General features: G+C 41.6%; 1 protein-coding gene across 5 annotated transcripts in view; it reads right to left on the bottom strand.

Annotated features, from left to right (window-relative positions):
- Positions 1-27,173, bottom strand: part of arhgef10 (Rho guanine nucleotide exchange factor (GEF) 10) — a 397,136-nt gene that overhangs the window by 274,318 nt on the left and 95,645 nt on the right. For 4 of the 5 annotated variants that reach the window (XM_041187543.1, XM_041187546.1, XM_041187544.1 and 1 more), the window contains 3 exons: positions 8,344-8,625; positions 3,939-4,238; positions 3,200-3,260 (listed from right to left, as the gene is read on the bottom strand). In XM_041187543.1, the coding sequence (XP_041043477.1) occupies positions 3,200-3,260; positions 3,939-4,238; positions 8,344-8,625 (643 nt within the window). The remainder of the gene's footprint in view (positions 1-3,199; positions 3,261-3,938; positions 4,239-8,343; positions 8,626-27,173) is intronic. The other variant, XM_041187548.1, reaches the window with a different exon arrangement.

The following is a 27,173-nucleotide window of genomic DNA, read 5'->3' as shown; positions in this document are numbered from 1 at the left end:
GGTGAAGGGGTAGTTGGGAGGATAGTCGGGGGTTGGGAGGTCCAGTGAACAGCCTGGCGGGGATAGCTGGGCAGTCAGGATGGTAGTCAGGGGGTCCAGTGGAGGGTTGGGTTGTAGCTGTGGGGTCCTTTTGGGGGGGGGGGGGGCCCGGAGATTAGAAGTTATGGGCTACAGCCTATAACTATTGACAACTGTGTACATAGCTATATACCATTAAAAAATCTTTGTGCATCACATTTCAGGCGTCACACCCTGTCTAATGCAAACATGTATCACACTTGGGGAAAAATGAAGAAACCAAGAAATTGTTTACAAACTGTAAAAAAAACTTGCATTTATATAGTAATGAAGTAAAATGTCCCAAGACACTTCACCAAATTGTTATCAAACAAAATTTGACACTAAGCTACATACAGAGATATTGGGGCAGACAATCAGAAGCTTGATCAAAGAATTAGGTTCTAAGTAGAAAGAGATGTCGAGAGGTGGAGAGGTTTAAAGAAGGAATTCTAGACCTTAAGGCCTCAGCAACTGAAGGCACATCAGCCAGCAGCCGAGTGATGACAATTGAGGATCGCAAGAGATTAGAATTAGAAGGGTGCAGATAACCCGGAGGGGGTAGGGCTGAAGAGGTAGCAGAGATCGGGAGGGACTAGACCATGCAGCAATTTGAAAATAAAGATGAGAATTTTAATATTGAGGTACTGGATTAGGGAAACAAATCTGTGCAGGAACACAACGCACTGGAACCAGGATATTCTTTATTAAAACAGAATTACCTGGAAAAACTCAGCAGGTCTGGCAGCATCGGCGGAGAAGAAAAGAGTTGACGTTTCGAGTCCTCATGACCCTTCGACAGAACTTGCGTTCGAGTCCAAGAAAGAGTTGAAATATAAGCTGGTTTAAGGTGTGTGTGTGGGGGGCGGAGAGATAGAGAGACAAAGAGGTGGAGGGGGGGGTGGGGGTGTGTGGTTGTAGGGACAAACAAGCAGTGATAGAAGCAGATCATCAAAAGATGTCAACGACAATAGTACAATAGAACACATAGGTGTTAAAATTAAAGTTGGTGATATTATCTAAATGAATGTGCTAATTAAGAATGGATGTGCCCTACCATCCATTCTTAATTAGCACATTCATTTAGATAATATCACCAACTTTAATTTTAACACCTATGTGTTCTATTGTACTATTGTCGTTGACATCTTTTGATGATCTGCTTCTATCACTGCTTGTTTGTCCCTACAACCACACACCCCCACCCCCCCCTCCACCTCTTTGTCTCTCTATCTCTCCGCCCCCCACACACACACCTTAAACCAGCTTATATTTCAACTCTTTCTTGGACTCGAACGCAAGTTCTGTCGAAGGGTCATGAGGACTCGAAACGTCAACTCTTTTCTTCTCCGCCGATGCTGCCAGACCTGCTGAGTTTTTCCAGGTAATTCTGTTTTTGTTTTGGATTTCCAGCATCTGCAGTTTTTTTGTTTTTATATTCTTTATTAACCTTTCCACAAACAAAGCAATGGTTCCAATCTCCAGCTCGAATAGTGATTAACCTTTGAAAGAAGGCAAGCCAGTGTTTAATTAGCAGTTAGATTCTGCAGTCTTGTAGGGTCACATACCTACAAGTTAGTAGGATAGCACAAGGAACATAGTCTGAACAATTTTGGAGCAGGGCAGCAGGACAATGAAGAGTTTAAACAAAGAAAATTTTCCCTTGTGAAAATGCACCAATTCTAAATTATTTAAATCACTAATATATAATGGTTGTTTGGTAGTACAGAATTTAAATATTGCTGAAGAAAGAGGCATGTCGAAGCTTTTTGCCTTGTACCCATCAGGACACTTTGCAAAAGTACCAATATGGGGGAAGACAATAATTAAACTATATGTGAAGAGAATGTTGATTGGTTGGCAAGTGGACTCTGATTGGTAGAGGCATTGCCATGGAGAATGCATGATTGATGGTGACTGATAGTGAACTGCCAAACATTGTTTGAAATTTAAATCAAGCAGCTTGACCCTGGTTGATCAAGATATTGCCCTGAAGAATGAGTCAGCGAATGGCTGTCACTTGTTCAGGCACAATCTGGGTACATGATTTTTCTGTCTGCAAAGGACAGGGCCCCGTTGGGTTTCTTACAGTTCCATACGCTATTAGATTGGTCTTATCGGCAACACTGTAAATAGGGCCTGAGCCATTTGCTCACCATGCAAACTAGATGCTGAAATAGGGCACAAAGGCATCCTGCAGGATTATGGCTGCCCTGATCAGATTATTTTGCGCTGTATATCTTGCAAACACATGAACGGGCCTAAGGCCATCACTTTCGGCCCTAAAAAATGCCCAGTCTACCTCAGATTCCCCTGGAAGAGCAAGGTATCTCAAAAATTTGAGCAACAGGTAAAGCTAGCTGTTTCACGTTGCTACTATGCAATAGCAACCCAAGTGTTATTTGCCACTAAAAGGATGTTGTTGTCAAGCCAAAAGGATGTTCTGCTTATCTCACAAATGAGTAATGTGGTATATGCATTTCAGTGCCAGTGTGATGCTAGGCATGTAGACCCAAAGACTGGCGGATCATATCAAATAGCATGTCCCAGCCACTGTTCACAACAGGCAATGTACAGACCGTACCCAACCAGCCCATACTTGCGATACTCAAATCAGTGTCCAACATTAGATGTGATTCCACGATTGGACAACATTTGCTAAGTAATCCTCAGTATGCAAAGAATTGCGCTGACAACCAATTTAAGATTGTCAGCTGGGCTCGCAGTATGATGCATTTAAGTGTACTGGAAGCTACATATATTAATACACAGGGCCTGGTTCTTTGCAGACAGAAAGAACATGTTCACACATTGCGTCTGTTTCAGCTCAACAAAATAAGTGACAGCCATTCGTTGACTCATTCCTCAGGGTGATGCCTTAACCAATCAGGGTCAAGCTGACTGGTTTAAATTTCAAACAATGCTTAACAGGTAACTATCAGTCACCATCACTGGAGCATTCTCCATGGCAATGTCTCTACCAATCAGAGTCCACATGCCACCAATCAGCACTCTCGCCTCATACAGTTTAATTGTTGTTTTCCCCCTATATTGGTATTCTTGCAAAGCGTCCTGAAGAGTTCAAGATGAAAAGCTTCGACATGTGTCTTTTTTCAGCAATATAAAATGGACACAAACTTACCCAACTGGCTGACTGTTTGACTGAGTAAGACTGGCATCAAAATCTTCACTTTTAAATAGCGCTGTGAACATACAGGAAATAATAACATTATTAAAAACTTCGCTTAAACCTAGTACCTTTAAAGCCACGAGTGCCGAACACTACAGAACGTATTTGATAGAGTCAAATTAAGTGGGCTCAGGATTAACATGATGTCTACTTTTAGCAAGTTTGCATCTTTTCAAAGAAGCGTTTTCTCACATTTTCTCCGTCCCTCTTCCCCACCTTACCCTACCCCCACACAAATCTTGCAGAATTTGTATTGAAATCAGAAACATGTTTGTTGGATCATATTAAAATAATCTGAAGAAGCTCCAAAGCCATACAATGATTATTTAAGTTGCTCTGAAGGTTTTGAGAGTCAGATGACTGTTATAGACCTCTTGAACTTAACTCTCACAATCTCATTTCATCTGAGTGCCCAGCTATTGGTTTGCAAACATTTTAAGCTGTCCCAGTTTAAATTTATACATCTTTGTATATGGGTTCTGAAGATAATTACAGAGACGAGAGGTTAAGGGATATGGTGAGCTAGTTGGTCAAGGTGAAAAAAAAATCAGATAGATTAGTTGAGAATAATAACCTGCTCCTCTTCTAAAATGCCTTAGTCCTTATAAATAAAATCATACACAGAAAAGTAATAAATTACAGTTAACAAATCTTATCACCATTTTCTGTTTTTACAAGGTAGGCTCCTCACCTTCCTCATCGACAGAAACATTTCTTATTAAAGTAACAGGTGCTGAATATGTCGGAACCAGCAATGGTACATTGGATGGTACAGCGTATCCGCAGGGAACTGGCACACAATATCCAAGAGGGAGCGTATGACCCGTTGCCTTATTGTCCTGGTGGCTTTGTTCTGCTCCTGGTAGTTTGACTTGATCACCCTCCTGGAGTGGTGTGATATCTACAACTGAATATGGATTCACTTTTGCAAGTGGTGTTTCAGCTATGGCTTGTGTGGCTGAATGTAGCAAACTGGCAGCAGTATCATTTTCTGCAAAGACAATCACTTTTTTAAAACAAATGTATTCATATTATCTATTAACCCAGCTCAATTTTTTTCGAAGTTATTTTCTACTAACTTTTTTTTAAAAATTAAAACTAAATATCTTTGCAATCCGGTTGAGAGTAATTGATTTTGGGCGTGATCATGGAGGAGAATCTGGAGGCTGGATTCTCCTTCACAATCACACAAAATCAAGTGGAATAGTGGGGCAGAATGAGAAAATATCTGAGCGAGGGCAACCGCCGCCTTAGTGTCGTTACCGTGCAGCAGCACCGTCACTGGCCACTCCATCCTTGCCAACTGCATGCAAATGCCAGGAGGGCAGCCTGGGACCCTGTCCAATTGCCCAACAATTTATTGGCATTACAGCCAACATGTAGAAGGTGAGTGCTGGGCCCCAGAGAGGTCTGCATGGAGAGTGGGGGAAGTTTGTAGTGGTCTCCACTTGCCCCATTCCATCCTATCCCTCATTTACTTCTGCTTCATGGGCCTACTGCGCTACTGAACTTGGTGGCTGTTCTGCTCTTTTAACAGACCAGCTGCATCTTCTGGTGCTCCAGCTACTGCAGTACCACCGGAATTTTGCAACTACTCAATGGTGGGAATTCCACCATACATCTGCGATCCATTTTCCTGGATTGAGGTTGCGGCAATGTTTGTAGTGAATGCAGAAATCCTCTGCTGCGAGGAGGATCCCAGCTCTGTTCTCAAGGCATCTGTCTGTCATTGGTATCCACAAACAGCCAAAGAGATTGAGCAGCTTTCCTATTCCTTCTTGTAGACAATCACCTTTGTTTTGCTCTATGACTTTCCACAACTAACTGCAGATACTGGAGGTGGGAAAACTTGCTCTGTAGCAACTGAGAATTCTGCTTCCATTCGCCTTTTTTTGGTTTTCCACAAAGCATGTGAACACTTTCAGTAATGTAGAATTTTATTTGTTCATTGTGTATTTGCAAATATACAGCTACTAATTTAGATGAAGACATCATAATCAACTAGACATGTAACATAATTAAAAACACTGATAGCTCACAGAATAAAATCACAACTATGGGCTAAATTTTACAGCTGATGTACTTGAAGGCGCGAGGTGGGGGAGAGGTGCTCATAAAATGCAGTGCAAGGCCTTCCCATTCCCAGTCTCCCATTTTATGGTGGACAGGGGAGGTGTCAGACAGCCTGCCCCCCCACACCCCCTTGGGCCTACTGAGGTCCTTAAGTGGCCAATTAGTGACCACTAAAGGGCCTCATTCCAACTCTGCCATTATTTTACCCACGGCAGGGAAGACCCAGGCCAAGCAGGTAGCCCAGGAGCTTTCATTGTGCAGGCTGGTGTCAGGCAAGGAGGTGGTGACCTCTTTGGGGTGTCCCCTCTGCCCAGAGCCACCCCCCACTTTAACTCTCCGCCCTGACCTCTCAAACCCAAACCCCGCCCCTCACCCACCTCACCGGGGCTTGCCAGCCAGGCCTCACTGATACGCCTGACTTACCTGGTAGTCCAGGCTCCCTCACCTCGCCTCTGCTTGCCTGAGAGAACCAAATATAATATTTCCAAGTTTGCTGATGACACGAAACTTGGTGGAATGCGAGTAATGAGGAGGGTGTTAAGAGACTTCAAGAAAATTCAGACAGGTTGCTTGAGTGGGCAAATACATGGCAGATGCAGTATGATGTGGATTAGTATGAAGTTATCCACTTCGGTAGGAAAACCAGAATGGCTGGGTATTATTTAAATGGTGATAGATTGGGAAATGTTAATGTATAAAGGGACCTGGGTGGCCTCATACACAAACCATTGAAAGAAAGCATGCAGGTGCAGCAAGCAGTTATGAAGGTAAATGGTATGTTGGCCTTCACTGCACAAGGACTTGAATACAGGAGTAAGGATGTCTTCCTGCAGCTGTACAGGGCCTTGGTGAGACCATACCTAGAGTATTGTTTTGGTCTCCTTTCCTGAGAAATAATATAATTACCATAGAGGGAGTGCAGTGAAGGTTTGCCAGACTGATCCCTAGGATGGAAGGGCTGTTGTATGGCTGAGATGTATAGAACAATGGGTTACAGTGTCAGGATACAGGGTTGGTCATTAGGATTAAGATGAGGAGAAACTTCTTCACTCAGAGGGTGGTGAACCTGTGGAATTCTCTACCACAGAAGGCTGTGGAGGCCAAGTTACTGATTATATTTAAGAAGGAAATAAACAGATTTCTGGATTCTAAAGGTGTCAAGGGTTACGGGGAGAGAGCTGGACTATGACATTGAGATAGAGGATCAACCATGATCATACTGAATGGCGGAGAGCCGAATGACCTACTCCTGATTCTATTTTCTATGTTTTTCTATGTTCTTTCAGGACTGACTGTGGTCCCACCTCTTAAACCTGCTGCCTCTAGGACTACAGAGCTGCTGGTCAATTGGACTGGCCGCAGCTCTCTAAGGCAGGACTTCCTCCCTAGATAGGAATGGTAGTGTCACCTTAAAGCAATTAACGTCCTGCCGTGCATAATATGGCTGCAGGGCAGCCATTTTTTGGTGGGCGTGCTCACAAACAGCTTTTCAGTTGGGGGTGGGGGACGATGCGGAATAGGATGCACTGTAAAATCTGGCCCCATGCTTTCTTCCCCTTCTTGGCAAGAACCTGGCATCTTCCCATTGGTGAATGTGAGAAACATTACCACAGAGGAAGAAGCGATACTTTTATTTTTTAAAAATCTTGTGGGAGTGTGTGCGATGCAGAAGTCGCTGGCAGATGCACGATTTAATACCCACTTTAACTGCCCTCAAGAAGATGGTAGTAAGCTGTCAGCTACGACATTTCACAGGGCAGTTAAGAGTCAACCGGATAGCTGCGAGTCTGAAGTCACATGTAGGCCAGACGAAGTGGCCAATTATTGGCCACTTAAGGGCTAATTTCCACCCAGCCTCAATTTTTAGGCTGGCAAGAGGGTTGAACTTCCATGGTAGCAGCCCGAAAAAGAATAGTTACATCTTGTACAGGGCGAAGGGGGTGGCCTCCATCAGAAGACCCCTTGAAGTTGGGCACTCCTGCCTTGAAGTCCGGTGGCCTCCGGACCTCCCTCCCCGTCCCCAGCCCCGCCTCAGAGACCCCAATCTCCTCTTTCGTGCTCCCCCATGAGCCTTCCCTACCCTCCCCGCCCTTTGACCCCTTGAACCTACTTGGGTCTCCAGTGCCCAGACTTTGTCTCAGATGTCCTCCTGCATTTCTTCTTCTGTCCATTGCCATGCTGTCGCTGCAGGGACCGGAGAGCTGCCGGCCAATCAGATTTGTTGGCAGCTCTCTAAGGTGGGACTTCCTCCCCAGTAAGGGGCGGAAGTCCTGCATCCAGCCATTGACACCCATTTGAGTGTGAAATGGCTGCGGGCAATGGGGGTCGGCGAGGATGTGTCCCCTGCCGACACTTCAGCCAGCAGGAAATGAGACCCTGCCATCCAAAAAATTCAGGCCGTAGAGACAGCAGTGGACCATTCAGCCCCTTTTGCCTGTTCCACCATTTAGTTAGATCATAGCTAATCTGTATCTCAAATCCCTACACCTGCCTTGGTTCGATATCCCTTAATATCCTTACTTAAGAAAGATCTATCAATCTTAGTTTTGAAATTTTCAACTGACCTATCTTCAAGAGCTTTTAGGAAGAGAGAATCAATATTTTCACTACGCCGTGTAAAGAAGTGTTTCCTGACATCACCTCTGAATGGCCTAGTCCTAATTTTAAGGTTCTGTCTCACTGTTCTGGGCTCACCCACCAGAAAGAATAGATTTTCCCTATCTACCCTATAAACATGTTTAATTACCTTAAGCAGTTTAACTAAATTACCAATTGATATTCTATATTCAAAGGAATACAAGTCTAGTGTCTACAATTTGCCCTCATAATTTAACCCTTTCAGATCCAGGATCAATCTAGTGAACTACACTGCACAACTTCCAAGGCTAATATATCTTTGTGCAGTGTGGTGCAGTACACCAGATGGGTCTAACTAAAGCTTTATATAATTATATGATATTTTGAAATAGATCAATTATTGTTAAGATCTGTAACCAGTCTAATTTATTTGTATTCCTCATTACCTTGTGCCACTGCATTAGGGTCTTGATCCAAATCATTCCTGCGCGGAGGCAAATTAGTTTCTGATATTTCGTAATATCCATGGTTCTCAGGCGATGCACCCGAAGTAGCATTTTCCTGTATCAAGTTGTGTGTAGTGCAATGTTCCTTCCCATTTATAAATACAGGCACAGGGTCAGAGGTGGGCTCTCTGTCTGCTTCTGGTATCTCATCACTGTCAAAATCAAATACTTTGCCCTCCTCTTGATCATCATCATCGACGTATGGAAGTTCCTTTTCCAGCACTAAAGGAAAATAGAAATAATGCAATTACGAGAAAGTTTTAATTTCCATTTAAAACAATATACACTACTGCGACCATATATCATATTTATACACTACTGTGACCATATATCATATTTATATATGTGTGTGTGTGTATATATATATAACATATATATGGTTCTAATTTTGGCCATTAAGGCGATTAAGCCAGACACCACCAGGCATGGAATACAATTATGTAAACCAAGAACAGTGATGAAGTGTTACCAAGTTGTGCTTTAAGAGTCTTCACTAGTGGAGAGAAATTAGTAAATTTTCAATCAAGGGAACAATTCCTGAATCAATAAAGTTTTGGAAGATCACGACAAAAGCATATTGCCGTAAGCAACCCACAGCAAAACACCTCAAACTCCAAAGATTTTGCTTCTATCTTGTTCCTCCAGCTTGCCCTCTTTTGTTCCTACTTTATTACCTCTGGTCTAAGTTTTTGACTTTACTGCTTTCTAATGCTCTCTTTTGATTTTTGCTTCTTCACCCAGCCTTACATGAACATTTAATACCTACAATTTAGCACATCTCCTCAATTAACCATCAATATATATTAATTAAAATATATTAATTGCTGTGCAGTTAACCTTACAGCTGGTCGTGGTACCCCTTTGGTTTTAAAAAAATTATCTTTAATCCCATGAATTTCTGAGTGTTGACCTGTAGGCCATAGTTTTAAGAAGTGGTGTTCTTTCACCATGAGGTACTTCAATGCTTTGCCACCAGTTCCATTTTAAATTTCTTACCAACACTGGAAGGTTCCAATAAAGACCATTGAATAATTATAGATTTAATGATCTTCTGTGTTCATGCAACAGGGTGTTTTTGATCTATTTTGTCACAGGAATCCTTCAAATTGATCCCCTACTTTAGGGAACATCAAACTAACAAAGAATTGAGGAGTTATGTTCAATATTTTAATGCTTAATTCCAATTTTCCATAGCTGTAGCTGCAGTCTACCCATAAGTAAAAATAGAAACCATGATGAAGTGGTGTTGCCAATCTAGGGATGATTCTAGTTCACATAGTGCCAGAAATACTTCTAACCATACCCACAGAAAGCTAGATTGAGATACACAACTCCTTCAAAAATACTCTAAATGTATTCTAAATAAGTTTTTCTAAAAGAGAAATGCTGCTCTGATAGCTAAGATTAAGCAAGTCTATTTTTACTTTTCCCATTCAAAGTTATAAATGTTTACAGCACTAGTTTCAGAAAAAGGCCTCAGGCAGGAGAAGCGTAAACAAACCACAGGATTCCTGATAAATACAGCATTTTGCAGTTAAGCTAGACTTAAATATAGTTTGGCAAATCAAACATGTTTGCATTATTACCTGTACTTTAAAAAAACTGTAGAAAAATTCCACTGATTGCATGTATTTCTCTTGTATTAAGCACTCTTGAAAATTCAAAAATTACAAAAGCTCAATGAGGAGGAGAAATCAGGTGAATACGTCAGCAATGATTCCCATAACCTCAACAGCACACAACCTCTGCCACCAAGAACAAGAGCAGTAATGTTGGGGAACACCATCATCTCCAAACTCCTCTTCAAGGCACACAATCACTGGGAGATTGTGTGCGTGTCTCTTGAAATATGTATTTATCTTCACATGGTCCATATTCCAGAATTTCTTCCATAGCACTTTCATGGCTATACCATCACACAGTGGTTCAAGATGAAGGTTCACTGTCATCTCCAGGCAGTTTGGGATAGGCAATAAATGCGACCTTACCTGGTCTGGCCTACATGTGATTCCAGACCCACAGCAATGTGGTTGGCTCTTAAATTCCCTCTGAACAAGGGCAATTAGGGATGGGCAATAAATGCTTGCCTAGCCAGTGGCACCCACATCCCATGAATGCATTGTAAAAAATCATTGTAAGAATGCAAATTGTGCCTTGGCCAGGACAAATCTAAGAACCACAGGTAGGAGAACGGCTGTTTGAAGAATCGAATCGATGCTTTGTCTGGGAGATGACTTGATATTGCTGTACAGGTCACATGATAACAGTTGACGTTTCGAGTCCTCATGACCCTTCCACAGAACTTGCGGTCTTGGACTCGAACGCAAGTTCTGTCAAAGGGTCATGAGGACTCGAAACGTCAACTCTTTTCTTCTCCGCCGATGCTGCCAGACCTGCTGAGTTTTTCCAGGTAATTCTGTTTTTGTTTTGGATTTCCAGCATCCGCAGTTTTTTTGTTTTTATCACATGATAACAGTAGCCATCTTGCCTTACTTGCAAAAAGCATTGACAAGGGCAAGAGAAAGTCATATCCACAGAGAAACCATCGGCTAATGGTCTGCTGTAAGTAACTGGGCAGCTAAAAGAGCTACATGTGCAGCACTAAGAGCAAGGAACTTACTCTCCTCCCTGTAAACCTGATGCCAGCCCCAGAACGCAGCTCGTACAGGCAGGTCTAGCACTCCGACAATGGACACGCATGCACGCACACACACTTCACAGGCGACTTTGTGAAACACCTTTTAAAACATCCATGACATAAGTAATGGGACATAAGGTAAAGAAAAGTATCTTTTATAATCATGTTAAATTATGGAGGGGAGGAAGAGAAAGAATCTTGAGTAGATGTTACAAATCTACTGTGAGAACTCAAGTTAAGGAATACATACTTTTCCAGTTATTTGACATCAGAAAATAAGATGTTTACAACTGGGAAGAACAAACTTACTTGCACCATAAGCAAGTTTTGTAAAGCGATAGTTAAACAGCAATATAAATATTAATTATATCATTGAGGTCTATTATCTTTCAGTATAAGTAAAATGTGTAGTTTTTTTTAAACTTGAGTCAGTCATGTCATGTAGTAATTCAATAAATTTGTAGTTACCTTATTTATGGTATAGTGGAACCATGGTAAACATCAGATATTGCATTCTAGGTTTCTGATTGTCACAAGCAACATTATAGCTCACCTTCTGGTTTAATTTAAGATGTGCAATTGAATTCAGAAGTCTTTGACCATGAAATGAAGATTTAAGCCTAAATCAAAGTTTTGGCATCTCTGCTTAAAATTTATTGCAGTTTTAATTAAGTCATCTACAAATGCTCTCTATAGAGAATGGATATTTATTATTCACAATTTGTGGAAGGAAGAAGTAAATTGCTTGCCAGAGAGGGGCAACATGTGGGTATCATAAATTAATTGCTTGCGCTTACACAGTGACAGCTTTTCCTCGAAAAAGAGTCAGAAAGTCCACGTTAGATACTTAAACAAACATCACCTCCTGGCATTTGTTGTTGCCAAATCTGGTTTTAGTGCCAAAAAAATTCCAAACATTTGTGTAAAATACTTGTACCTTTAAGAGTTAAATCTTCACAATTTGTTTATCTCCACAAGTGGCAACATAATATCCATGTGGATTTTATTATGTAAAAGCAGTAAAAACAATTTACCTAGTAAAGGCCAGTCCAAGTGAGACCATCAAAAGCACAACATCCTGTGTTTGGAAGGCAGCAGGTGCAGCTGCAAGCATTTTCCCCCAAAGATGACTGCTAGGAATTCCCAATTCATAAACTATGTGAATGAGCGCTCAGAGACGACTTCTTTGATCAGGGCCATACTTTGCAAAACACTTCAACTGCAACAATGTTCCAAAGTGGTTCATATTGCACCAATGCTAAAATTGCACAGCAAATCTGGAAGCAGGGCTCAGCCTGATTCTGATGCACAGTGCAGCAATATTCCCCACTCCAGTTCAATGTTGCTGGCCAAAGGATGCTCCTTCACAGTGAAACCCTAACAAAAGGGCACTTCCAAAAAACACACTTCTTGAGAGACTCAGGGCAGGGCTTTCAGCTCGGCATGCGGGCGGACACCCGACACACCCGAGCATGAAATAGCAAGCAATGACGTCGGGCGAGCGTCCCAACATCAATCGCAGTTGCGCGATATTTCACTCGGCCAGCATGCGCGAGTGTCGGCAGCATGCCTGCCGACAATTCAGAGGGCTATTAAGCCCAAACAATTAATTAATTTGAATTTTTCGCTGCCTGTTCAACCTTATGGTTGGTGGATGGATGAATAGACCAGGCGGACTTTGCATTTTTACAAAACCTCATCCGTGGACGTGATGAGGTTTTCCAACAGAGAATAAAATAATAGCAGTAAGAAATTTTAAATTAATTTTTAACATATGCCTGTTCATGTGGCAAGAGTCACATGTGGGGACATGTTTCCCTTATTTTTCAAATCTTTATTTGTAATTTTTAAATCCTTCAGCTCCCTGAGGCAGCTCTGTGCCTTCAGGGAGCTTTCAATGAGCGTCACCCCCGCACATGTGCAAACTTCAGCGCTCACACTGTTCCTGCCCCCACCCAAGCAGCACTGAGGTTATCAGTGTGTGTTTCACGCTAGATGAATGTTAACTGGCCAGCCAGCGTGTAATTGCAGTCGGGGCTCGATTGCAGGTGGCGGACCATTGCGCAACTGCTCCCGGGCCCACCCGCCCGCCACGTCCAACCGAGGGGAAAATCCTCCCCTTAAATAATTTGCATGTAAAAATACACAAGAGGCACTCTGAAGCCACCGACGCTCACAAATTACCAACAATGGATGGCCCTCAACTCCCTGAGCCCTTTGAAACACGGAGGCACACAGGTCAATGCAAGGTGGCAGTGGATTTTGTGAAAGAAACAGCTTATGTGAAATTGGTAACTCATTGCCCAATATTCATCACAGCAGGGAAACCATCCCTGGGACTGAACACATGTGCGGCCCCATCTCAGGGATGGGGTGGCTTCTCTGCTGCTACGGATGCTGGGTAAGGAACTCTCCATTCAACAAAAGCCATTTTTTCCACAAAGCCCGCTGCCATTTCACGCTGACCTACCCACACTGAATCCCCAGTCTCCTGAATCAAGGGAAGTAGCTATGGACCACAAAAGAGACACCATCTTTTCATGCCCCAATGTCACATTCATCCACAGGCTGTTGACAGCTCATTTCCCCTTATCCTGGTTTTATCATCTTTCCCCCTGTTTTTGATGGAGGATGTGTTTCTTTCAGGAGCTTTGGCTTTGAGGGCTGAAGGTGGATGGCTGTCCCAGGTTTATCTGTATCTCTATAGCTCTATAGAATGATGAAAAGGTTTATGACTACCAGTTATCAGTCAGTCTCTCTGAAGACTCACTGCTCAAGCAGAAAACTGAGGTTTCACTCCAACGTATAATATGACCGGTTGTGTTTTACCCCCCCAAATCTTCTCAATCTGTTTTAAGAGTTTGCTTTGGAAGCTTCAATACACTGTCACAACCTGTTTTCACATTTCACCCTTCCTTTGTCGTGACTGCCCTAATGCTGATAAACAGGATGGAGAAACTCATTACTGAAGCTATATTCTGCTCCAAATCACAGCTTTAAAGTTTGACTTTAGACTGTTGGACTATTAAATGAACAAAGCTGAAAGCTGGTGTGTGGGAGAGGGATTCTTAGCATTTTTGAAGCTCATTAAATGGTGATGGATTTTTCAAGATCGTTGGGAAAAAAAAATATTTTACAATACAATGACCATTTTGAAAATAAGGACACCTGGTGCCATCCCTAAAATTCCCATAAATTACAGGTTTCATTGCACATCCTAACTGGGAATATTAACACCACAGGGACTGCAGCGGTTCAAGGCAGCAGCTCACCAACCCCTTCTCAAGGGCAATTAGGGATGGGCAATAAATGCTGGCCTAGTCAGCGACACCCACATCCTGTGAATGAATAAAAAAGAAAACCACTAAAGCAGAGAGATCTTCTTTAGATATGGTAGTCAAACATTTACGTATTGGAGACTGGAAAATGTGTTTTAGTTTGGAAGGAAAAGCAAAACGAGATGAACCATGAGGCATAAAGCATAAATTTTAACAGTTATTCCACTTCGAATTCAACTTCAACACCAACTACATGCGAGACAAATTAGCAACAGCACTTTGTGTACATCAAGGAAACAAATTTGATGGGGATTTATGTTATGAAGTTACTGAGTGGTATTAAAATCAGTAAACAAAATACAACATTTCATTTATTTGAAAACATAATAGGTAGCATTGTATTGGTTAGATCGAATGATATGCATGAATTCAAAGCAAGCAGATGACACAGAATTGACTAAGAGCCCTAATCACTTTGAGGAGCAGTATGAAACTACCTTGGAGATTCTGTCAAAATGTCTTACTTCATAATTTTGACATTTTAAAGTTAAATAGTTCCCAACTGAATTGCCACAAAAGGCTCCTAACGTCAGTAATGAAGCAAACACAGAAATTTGTTCAAGATAAAATATTTTTTCAGCAAGTGCATCTCCATGTCCTGAGCTAAGCAAATGGCAGAACTGCGCATGAGCTGAGCTGTGCTTTGCCTGAGCAGAATATTGCAAGGCCAGCATCGAGCTCAGGTTGATGCCTTTCAAATTTTTTTTTAAATGTTTCCCATTAGTCCTGTTGAGGTTAATCAAATCAAGTATTTCAATGTTGAACTGAACCCAACAAAGAAGAATCAAATGACCCACAGAAAATTAGTCCCGATCACGCAGTGCCGATAAAGCACCGAGTACCTCAAGGCTGTGAATCACCAAATGCTGATTTCCCAATATTTGCACTGCTATAGGGATGGTGCAAAGCAGAGTGTGGATACATCTTTAGAAGGAAAGGAGTGGCTAGAAGGTGGTCCAAGATATCTTTTGCAACTGATTGCATATGGGGATATTCAGCATCTGGGGAAAAATGCTGCATGCCCCCTCTCCAGGTTGACATAACGTGTGGTAACCTCAAAGGAAATGTAGTAAAGTGGGAAGCACAACACTCCTGGAGCTTCCAGTGATGACCTCAAAAATTCAACACTGCAATATCTTAGACAGAGAAAAAGATTTGCTGTTCAGAAACAAGAATCAGAAATATTCCCAACATGTTAACAAAAGGATGATAAGGAAGATACCAGGAAAGTATGGGTAAGGGAAGGGTTGACAGACTTGTTTTCTCTTCTCTTGATAAAAGAAAGCTGAAGGGTGACCTAGAAACATAGAAAATAGGAATAGGCCATTCGGCCCTTCGAGCCTGCTCCGCCATTCATTAGGATCATGGCTGATCATCCAACTCAATAGCCTGCTCCCGCTTTCTCCCAATATCCTTTGATCCCTTTCGCCCCAGAGCTATATCTAACTCCTTCTTGAAAACATACAATGTTTTGGCCTCAACTGCTTTCTGTGGTAGCGAATTCCACAGGCTCACCACTCTCTGGGTGAAGAAATTTCTCCTCATCTCAGTTCTAAATGGTCTACCCCGTATCCTCAGACTGTGACCCCTGGTTCTGGTCTCCCCCACCATCGGGAACATTCTTCCTGCACCTAACCTGTCTCGTCCTGTTAGAATTTTATAGCTTTCTATGAGGTCCCCCCTAATTCTTCTGAACTCCAACGAATATAATCCTAACTGACTCAATCTCTCCTCATATGTCAGTCCCACCACCCCAGGAATCAGTCGGGTAAACCTTCGCTGCCCTCCCTCTAAAGTAAGAGCATCCTTCCTCAGATAAGGAGACCAAAACTGCACACAGCATTCCAAATGTGGTCCCACCAAGGCCCTGTATAATTGCAGCAAGACATCCTTGTTCCTGTACTCGAATCCTCTCGCTATGAAGGCTAACATACCATTTGCTTTCTTTACTGCCTGCTGCACCTGCATGCTTCAATGACTGGTGTACGGGTACACCCTTGGCTCGTTGCACATTCCCCTCTCTCAATTTATAGTCAGATAATAATCTGCCTTCCTGTCTTTGCTACCAAAGTGGATAACCTCACATTTATCCACATTATATTGCATCTGCCATGCATTTGCCCACTCACTCAGCTTTTCCAAATCACCCTGAAGCATCGCTGCATCCTCGTCACAGCTCACCTTCCCACCCAGCTATGTGTCATCTGCAAATTTGAAGATATTACATTTAATTCCCTCATCTAAATCATTGATATATATTGTGAATAGCTGGGGTCCCAGCACCAATCCCTGTGGTACCCCACAAGTCAGTGCCTGCCATTCGGAAAAAGACCCGTTTATTCCTACTCTTTGTTTCCTGTCTGCCAACCAGTTTTCTATCCATCTCAATACCCCCAATCCCATGTGCTTTAATTTTACTTGCCAATCTCTTATGTGGGACTTTGTCAAAAGCCTGAAAGTCCAAATAAACCACATCCACTGGCTCCCCCTCATCAACTCTACTAGTTGCATCCTCGAAAAATTCCAGTAGATTTGCCAAGCGTGATTTCCCTTTCGTAAATCCATGCTGACTCTGTCCGATTCTGCCACTGTTTTCCAAGTGCTCAGCTATTAAATCTTTTATAATGGACTCTAGAATTTTCCCCACTACCGACATCAGGCTGACTGGTCTATAATTCCCTATTTTCTCTCTACCTCCCTTTTTAAATAGTGAAGTTACATTAGCTACCCTCCAATCTATAGGAACTGCTCCAGAGTCTACAGAATCTCGGAAGATGACCACCAATGCATCCATTATTTCTAGGGCCACTTCCTTAAGTACTCTGGGATGTAGATTATGAGGCCCTGGGGATTTATCAGCCTTCAATCCCATCAATTTCTCCAACACCATTTCCCTACTAATACTGATTTCTTTCAGTTCCTCCCCTCACTATACCCTGTGTTCCCCAATATTTCTGGTTATTTGTGTCCTTCTTTATGAAGACAGAACCAAAGTATGTATTTAGTTGGTCAACCATTTCTTTGTTCCCCATTATAAATTACTCTGTTTCAGTCTATAAGGGACCTACATTTGTCTCCACCAATCTTTTTCTCTTCACATACCTATAGAAACTTTTACAGTCAGTTTTTATGTTCCCCGCAAGCTTATTCTTGAACTCTATTTTCCCCTTCTTAATCAATCCCTTGGTCCTCCTTTGCTGACTTCTAAAATGCTCCCAATCCTCATGTCTGTTGTTTTTTCTGGCCAATTTGTATACCTCTTCCTTGGATCGAATACTTTCTCTAAGACCTAATAAAGATCTTTAAAACTATGAAAGGTTTTGATAGAGTGGCTACAGAGAGAATGTTTCCTCTTGTGGGGAAGACCATATCTAGCAACCATTAATATAAGACTGGGTTTCTTTCAATAAGAAATTCAGAAGAAACTTATTTACCAGAGTGGTGAGAATGTAGAACGTGCTATCACAGGGAGTGGATGAAGTGAATAATATTGATGCATTTTAAGTGGAAGCTGGACAAACATGTGAGAGAAGGGAACAGATGGTTACAATGATAGATTTAGATGAGAAAGATGGAAGGAGTCTCGAGTGGAGCTTAAACACCAGCATGGACTGGGTGGGCCAAATGGCCTGTTTCTGTGCCATACATTCTATGTAATCTAAATGTGTTTTGTTTTGGGAATCGGTTTGTGAATTCGTCCCAGTGTGAGGGTAGTTTTCTTGAAGAGTATTTTCAATGATGCTTGTTCTCTTTTTCTTTAATTAAAAGTTACATTTATAGACTTCGAACGTGCCTACTGACAGGGTCTCATTTGGTACTGTGATCATACAAGGTCCAGGCCGAAGGTTAGAGCAGCCAAACAAACTATGCTACAATTAAAACGAGAGAGAGTAGTGCTTACATTGAACATGTATAACCCACTAGTTTGGCCTCAGCTGGAGTAGTGTGTCCAGTTCTAGGCACCGCACTTTAGGAAGGATGTGAAGGCATTGGTGAGCGTGCAGGAAAGTTTCACAAGAATGGTTCCAGGGATAAGGATCGTCAGTTATGAAGATAAATTAGAGAATTTGGGATTGTTTTCCTTGGAGAAAAGAAAGCTAAGAGGAGATTTGATAGAGGTATTCAAGATTATGAGGGGGCTGGATAAAGTAGATAGGGGGAAAATGATTCTTACTCATAAAGGGATCAAAAATGAGAGGGCACAGACTTAAAAAAATTGGCAAAAGAAGCAAAAAAGTCATAGCAAAAAAAAACGTTTTCACACAGTGAGAGGTTAAAGTCTGGAATGCACTGCCTGAGTGTGTGATGGAGGCAGGTTCAAACAAGGCATTGAAAAGGGAATTAGGCTGTTATCTGAATAGGAAAAATATGCAAGGTTACAGGGAGAATGGCACTAAGTGAATTACTCAATGAGTCAGTGCACACCCCATGGGGTGAATGGCCTCCTTCTGTGATTTAACAATTCTGTGATTCTCTGGGTGGCAGGCCGGAGGCAGAATGTGTATGTGTTTGTGTATGTGCGAGAGAGAGTGAGAGTGACAGAGAGAGACACACACACAGGGAACAGGATTGGTAAGCGTCACAAGCCTGGCAAGTAACTATTTTTTTCATTTTTGAGGTATGAAGTTGATCCCAAGAATTGCTGCCTTCCAAGACTCCAAAGTATAAAGGTTAAGTCATTGTGAAAATAAAACAATTATCAACAACTTAACAAAACAGTGTGTGAATCCATTGTGTATTTACAAAAGCAAGTCAAACTCAAAGAACTAGAATTCTTGAAAGTTGTAACAGAATTGGTGATGAATGTGCTGATAAAGATATCAAATATCAGGTGGATTCTGATTGGGAATGGGCTTCTGGCAGGTGGGGCAGGATGATCATAACCAGTTTGAGACCCAGGCTATATTAACCCCTGGGCCTCAGTTACACCCTGTCAGCCTTCTGCCTGTGCAAAATAGGCAGGAGCAACCAGCTTTGGGTTGATCAAAATCACAGGGTTATCCAGCTGGGTGCCTGATGGGGTCCATTTTGCAGCATCCGTATGTGTGCGCACACGCATAGTCCAGGGCATCAGAAGATCAGACTTTCCTTATGGAGCTCAGAGGAGCATTTGCTCAGCAGCCTGTTGAAATGTCATCAGGGTCCTAATGACATTATAGGATCCGGTTTATAGTCATTATGGTACAGAAGGAGGCCATTCATCTCAAGTCTATGCTAGCTCTCTCTACACATGCAATCAGCCCATTCCCCCACTTTATCACAGCAGCCCTGCAAGATTATTTGGCTCAAATATCCACCGCAACTACCTAAAGAAACTGGGAGCCAGTTAAGTTGGTGGTGAGTGGAAAAATCGAGCAAGAGAGCGATATTAATTCTTTGCACAGCTATCTTAACTGGTATAAAATAATTTATATCTTTATTTTTCCATTGCTTTGTTTACAGCTGCATTTTCTGCGGTCGAATGCACAAGGACAGCACAGACATCATTAAGGAGGCGTCAGCGTTTACCTATTTATGTCCGAAGAAAAGTGTCACCTGCAGCAAACTTTTGGAGGAAGCGTCAGAGAGCACGAATTTAGAGAGGGGCTTATAAACATGCTGTACTTGAGGGGCAGGAAAGCCGGGACTGGAGCCACCTAACGGGACCTGGATCTGGACCAGTAACAGAAGCTGTGTGCAGACAGCTAACTTCAATCCCTGAGAAAACAGGAAACTCACACTGTCAGGTACAGGAGGAATAAGAGCAATAGCCAAGGGGGATAGGTGCCAGAATGGAGAGCAGAGTTCAGCTGGCAATACGACTGCACTTTTATTGCGATGCCTTCCCACCTTCTGGGAGTTGGTGCTACTCACTGTCTCAGGTCACGCAAGAAGAGTATGGATTTTGGGTAAGGACTCAAGCATCTTTTGGAAATGCAGAGAGAAAGATTTTTAAAATAAAACACAACCAGTGATAATAATGCACCTTGAAAAAAGTAAGGCACTGCCACCCCAAAAGGCACTTAAAATTCTCCAAGCACATAAAGCCGTGTTGGATTTGCATATTGAAAAGATACATGCCTGCAGCTTCTGAAACTAGTGCTGAACAAAATTCTTAAGTCAAAAATTCTCTTCCGTTATGACAAAAATGTGCAAGCAAGCAAAATATCCGACAGAATGCTTTATTGTTTGAGAGTAAAAGGTTCCATTGGATGCCATCCACCTTTAGACAAAAATCAGAGCTCACATCCTTTCAGAGAGATCTATTGTCCGATTGAAACTTGGCACTCATCAAAACAAAGCCACTCCTATAGATTATTTCTGATGACAGTTAAGTTTTATATTTTTTCCTCTCCTCCACCTTCCCCCACAAAAAAACTGAGCATATCATTCATGTGGAAATATATATAGTTTGAAACATAAACGTAGTCATAAAATTCTCAGATTGTGCACATCCGTCCTAAAGCAGTCACAATATTATGAAGGGGGCCAAGAGCAGACAAGGGCCTGGATTTTCATGGAGTGGAAGGTTGAAAATGGCAGCCAGGACCCAATTCCAGGAATCCCCATTCCCAAGGTTTCCAATTTTCAACAGGGCCCTTAAAGGGTGCAGGCTGGTTCATGTCCCACACCCTGCATTCCCGATCTGGCTGGCTCCACAGCGGGGATAGGCACATCCTTGTCCTCCCCAATTCTCATGGGGTTGGGCCCACTTTTCAAAGAGTCATGGTTCACAGTACCTCAGAGGTGTTATCAACCACAGTCTGCATGAGGGAGCCTTTTGAAAGGTAAATTCAAGGGGCCCTCCTCATGGTCCCCATGCCAAGATATGTCCCCCATCTACCCATCCCTTATGGCCCCTCATTCCACCCATGCCAAGCTATGACACCCAACCAACCCCAATAGTCCCTTATGATTGCCATGCCAAGCTATGGCACTTCCATGCCCCTCACCCACTATGCACTGTATAGGACCAATGAACGCTATAGGTGAGAATAGGATGTATAAAAAAGCTTTAAAAAAATCATTGACAACTTTCCACCTTCTTAAAAAAACTCCTTTTTACTACAGCATAATACAAGTGTCAATCATTCAAAGTATCAATAGCTGAAACTGCATGCACTTGAAGCCTCTTTACCATGTGTAAGTAAACATTGTGCAATCGACAACATAGATCAGAGACCCAGAGCTGTCAATCAGGCATTGTTTTCCCTGAGGCTCAGGTGTTTCAGTATTCTAATGGATGCCTGGGCTCTCAGCCAAGAATGCGTAATAAGCCTTGTCTGAGCTTGCTAGAAGTGAGCTAGCAAGGGTTTTATTAGCAGTAAAGTAACTTCAGTTAAAAAGGAGAGGCCACCTTCAGATTGAGGAAACAGCAGAGATCACCAAGTATTTTGCATAGCAAGGTGTAAGTAATAAATCATAAATGAAATTAATAATATAAACTAGTTGACAAATAATAGAGATACAAACCACAATTTTCCAATAATTTTTGGAAACTGGAACAGGTTAAGAGACAGAGGGGCTACAAATATTAAACAACGCTTAAGAAAGGGAGAAAGAACAGCGAGGAATGTATAGGCAATTCGGTCTTACCAGCGATGTAGACACACTTTTACAGTTCATTATATGAGGTGAAAATGGTGAATAATTAAGGCCAGGTACAGAGTGAAAATAGCAAAAATTTGTGAAGTGCTGAACTAATTAACGTTTTAAAGAAATTATCATGTATAAATGAACAGAATGCACTGAATGTTGTGTTGATGGATTTTCAGAAGGCATTTGGTAAAGTGCCAGTTGAGATATTTTATAAACATGAAAGTACATTATATGAAATGGAGTATAGCTGCAAGATTGCAGGATGGTTAGGGAACAGAAAGTAAAAGGGCTACTTTTCAAATTGGTAGGATTGGGATGGTGGCCTGCTCTGGGGATGTGTGTTGGAGCTTTTGCAGTTCTCATTCGCATAAATAATTTGAACACAAGTACAACATGAATGGCATTGTAGTTTGCTGATGATACCAAATTAAGCAACATAGACTTCAAGGAATAATGGGAACAAGAACAGCGTTTGTTACTGTAGTTCAGTGCAAAAATGTGAACTGGCGGGGGGAGAAAAAAATAATGATAGGAGGCATGCACTAAATGGAAACACTAAACAGAATGGAGGAAAGAGTCAATTGGTGCTTGTAGATAAATTAAAAGTCTCAGTGCAGGTACAGAAAGCCAAGGAAAGACAGATTGTATTCCCAAGGTTTGACATATTAGTTGGGGCAGGGATGTGGGGGAGAAGAAAGCAAGTGACATTGAAAACGTACAAGCCATTGATTAGATTACCAGGTACGGCTTGGGACACCCCACTTTTGAGGTGATGCTAGATCTGCAGCAAGGGTACGCCAATGATTCATTAAAAGCATATCAGCAATGAGGTTACATTTATCAAAACTCAAAAAAATTAGTTTTTTTCCCATTGTTACAAGGAACATTGATGGTGAATTTAGTTGAGATTTTGAAAATGATTACATATTTTAACAGGTAAATAGTGAAAGATCTTTTTCTTTGTTAGTCACACTTCACGAGAGAGCATGAGTATCACCAGGCTTTCAATAATGGGGCATTACAGCTAAACCCTTTGCTGCCCCTACTTAACATCCACAACACATGTACACTTCAGAGGGTGACTGGACAGGCAGTGGGGAAACACAGACTAATTTTTCAGTTTGCACAGCATTTCTCTCCTCCTTGGCATTGCTTGGAGGATATGAGATGTGCTGAGGAAACACATGTTCCCAATGTGCCAAGCTAAGGAATGACTATACACTAGTTTTTAAATTAGAACACCCAATGATTTCTTATCTGAAGGTACATTGATGTAGACTAAGTATCTAGCAGAGGACAGACACTTCACCACGGGAAACAAGGGTTATCCAGGACAATGCGTCTTAAACTAATAGTCAAAAGGAGCATTGAGGAAAGTCAAAAGGCAGCTTAACTGCATTCTCATCCATGTCACTGGGTCATATAACATTTTAAAAATGAAACCGTAAGAACTAAACTTGTAAGGGGAAAAAGTTCCTTTACACTGAACCGCTAAAGCCAATTCACATTTCTTCTGCTGATACCTTCCGAGTCTTTCTCTCTGGACTCAGGGAAATCCTGGCCTGCACAATTATGCAGCTTGCAAACTGCATACTTGACCCATGTGTGACTTTGTATGTTGTGTTTTTATATTTTCATACCAGGATCAGGTTCACAGTGCAGTTTGTGACCTATGAACCAGTAGGGGATGAGTGTGGGTGCTGAGGTGGGGGTGGGCCATTTATAAGGCCCGTCTTGGTTCTCTAAAACAGAATCCCGGCTCCTACCAGTGTTTAAAGGTCCCCTTAACTTCACCCGCCTCATACCACCACCCAACCCCATGCCAGCCTGTGTCCCTTCAGATCACCCATACCACCTCTATGCCCCCATGTATCCTCCATGTCCGCTCAGAGAACCAATGACACAATGCCCAGGTATTCTCTATACCCCCTCAGATTCCCCCATGCCACCTCTATGCCCCACACGTATCCTCCACAGCCACTCACCCAATATATACTATGTACGGCCCTCTAATTGCATGTAACATAAATGGAAAAGGCTTAACATTTCATGGGGGAAAAATTAACCTTTCATCATTTAATTAAAGCTGCTTATCATTGATTGAGAGAAAAAAAATGCATTTTTCCATGTGTAAAAACAATCAGAAATTACATCAAGGGGACAATCTGTTATTAAAACTTCTTGAAACTGTCATTTGTTCTCAGATGAATGGAACATCTACTGTGCTAAAACTCATTAGCACTCAAGACTCAGTAAAGCATTGATAATGGCCACAGCTGTCCAAAAACAGATTCTTCTCTGGGAAGGAAACAGAAGGTGCTCATTTCAATTTCAAGCAGAGTGCCTGTCAATCAATGTAAGGCAGCAAATGGTTGGATTTTTTTCAAGTATCAAAACCAGGATTTAAAAAAATAAATCAGCCACAGCCATTTAAATCACTGTAGAAAATATGACAGCATAGGCTGACAGGACATTTTGACCCATTTTTCATTGCATTATGGAAAAGCACTGTAATGCATGTGAACAAATGCACAAGACTGGTCAACTTAAGTGTCAACTTACCTTTGAAAGGATACATCTCCATGATGAATCACTGTATTAAACACACTAACATTAGAACCATTACAATATAGTACTTAATAATGACATTTGAAGCTGTGAAGGCACTTTATACTCCTCAGTAGGCTTTCCATTTTCTTCACAAACTCTCAAGCCCGGCACGCTTTTAACGGGCTTCAAAAGCCCTGCACCACCAGACGAAAATAGTGTGCGGAAGGAAATCCACTTTTTATCCCCTATTTAAAATGAGGTACGCGACTTCAGCAGTGATGTACACTATAGTACACAAGGCATTCCTGGCCCACAAAAAAGGCCAGAGGGAAATGACGCAGGGTCAGGAACAAGGAGGAAAATTAGATTCCTGACCTACAAAAAGGCCAGAGGGAAATGACGCAGGGTCAGGAACAAGGAAGAAAATCAGATTTCCTCAAAATAACTAAGTGTAGCCACCTGCGCACTGAAACACACCTCCAAACTCTAACAAAAAATTCAGACCCTTAATTCTGAATAAACAATAATTCATGGCTTTAAATAATTAACCTTCAAATTTATCTCACTGTTCTACATAAATTTTTATTCAAATAATTTAATGGTATCATATTGCTTTCAGATAATAGTGTACTCAGCCAAATCAGGCTATAAAATATCTACAGCTATAACTGGATAATTATTGAATACAGATTAGAAATCTGGCATGAGTGAAGCAAATGACTCATTCCCAGATTTTCAGCACAAATCAAGCTAAAAGCTGCTTAAGTGCCACGTTTACATGATTCTATAACCACAGATTCAGAAGTGATCCATCCAAAGCAGACAGCTTCTGAAGCTGACATTTATTCTAGTCTTATTAATATGCATGTTTCAGCCAGCATTGTCTTGCACTCCAGAATTCCCTTCCTGAATCTAGCTACATTGGGCAATCTCTCGCCATGTCCAAAATCACTCTCAGAACCTACTTCTTTCACTAATTTTCCAATATTCCCCTTAGTTTTTCTTGAAGTCCATAATCTGCTCACAAGTGAGCTGCTTTGGGATATTGTTTCTATAATAAAAATGCTATTCATTTCCAACTTGAAAATAACAAACAATGCTATAGAGTGAAAGTTCAACAGAATGGAAAGTAAGGAATTAAATGTATCTTACTGCACAAGCATTGCAAAAAGTCATAAATGTCTATACACTGCTTGCTGCTGAAGAAATGGTATTTTAAAACAGACATTCGCTTGATGTTCTTTCCTCTTTGCTGCCAGAGCATTGATTGTGAAAATCATTTGCAAAGCATAACCAAGCATCATGAAAAAGGCTTGTGTTTATCCAGCACCTTTCATCACAAGACGTTCCAAAATGGTTAACAGCCAATTAAGTACTTTTGAAATGTAATGACTGCTGTCATGTAGGAAATGTAGCACTCAATTTTCACACAGCAAGCTTCCACAAACAGCAATGTGTTAATGACTAGATAATCTGTTTTTGGTGATATAATGGACTAAATATTGGGGATAACTCCCCTGTTCTTCTTTGGAATAGTGCTAAGGGATCTCTTACGTCTGCCTGAGAGACTTGGTTTAACGTTTCATCCAAAACACAGCCCCTCTGACAGCATAGCATACCCTCAGTACTGCACTGCAGTGTCAGTTTTGATTTTTGTGCTCAAGTCCTGGTGCTGGACTTAAACCCACAACCTTCTAAATCAGAAGCAAGAGTGCTACCAACTGGCAGGATGCAGAGTACTATTAATTTCACCAGCTTCACAAAATGTAGTAGTGCGGCGTAGTTAAACAATTATTTACTAGTGAGTTTGGTCATTATCAAAAAAACGGTTTGGCATATGTCTCAGTACCAATATACTGCACTATGGAGTCTCCAGATATAGATTAATTTGCACAGTTCCTCATAGAAGCTAAAGATCTTTAGATTAACGCAGGAGGTGACAAGTAGAGGCAAGGTAGATCAGCAAAAGGGAACAATGAAATGTTAAGTAACTTTAGACAACGACTGTTATTGACTTTCTGCTCATAATCGGTCTTGGGAGCAGCACTGGCCAGGAGATAGAGAGCCATAGAGCACATCAGTGTCAAAACAGAGTGGCCAAATCAAGAATGGCTTGTGATCATCCTACTTTCCTTAAATCAGCATTTGTCTTAGAATTTAAGAAAACTCAAGAAATGAAACACAACAAATAGTTTGAGAAGGATTATGAAGTGGCTGTTACTCAAGTGTCATGTAAGTTCATGACTTTTGGATTAGAGGAAAGAAGTTACAACTTTCATCTAACCTCAAGAGATTTCAGGTGAGGAAAATCTACAACAGGGAATTGCGTATGTCCTGTTGGCAGATGGGCCAAATGTCCTGTTCTTATTCTTTTCTCAATTTTTTTAATGATGATGCCCAAGAAGGGTCTAACCATCAATTAGTCAAAAGTTCAGTGTCAGTCCCCATTGGTATTTTGTCAGAACAAACCATATACAGAGCCAATGAAATCAATTCCACAAAAAAGCTTAGGATTGCCACCAATGTGACGCCTCAGAAATAACACTTGGGATAACAATAATAAAATCCACCATATGGGTTCAGAAAGATTTTCCCTTTTCTCCAGTCACCTAGCATCATAACAGGGTTCACAAGTCAAGACTTGCCCATTACAATGACTATGCTTC

Source organism: Carcharodon carcharias, chromosome 5 (genome assembly GCF_017639515.1).
Source record: "Carcharodon carcharias isolate sCarCar2 chromosome 5, sCarCar2.pri, whole genome shotgun sequence".
Lineage (NCBI taxonomy): Eukaryota > Metazoa > Chordata > Chondrichthyes > Lamniformes > Lamnidae > Carcharodon > Carcharodon carcharias.
The sequence above is the reverse complement of the archived record's forward strand: the minus strand, read 5'-3'. Positions and strand labels throughout refer to the sequence as shown.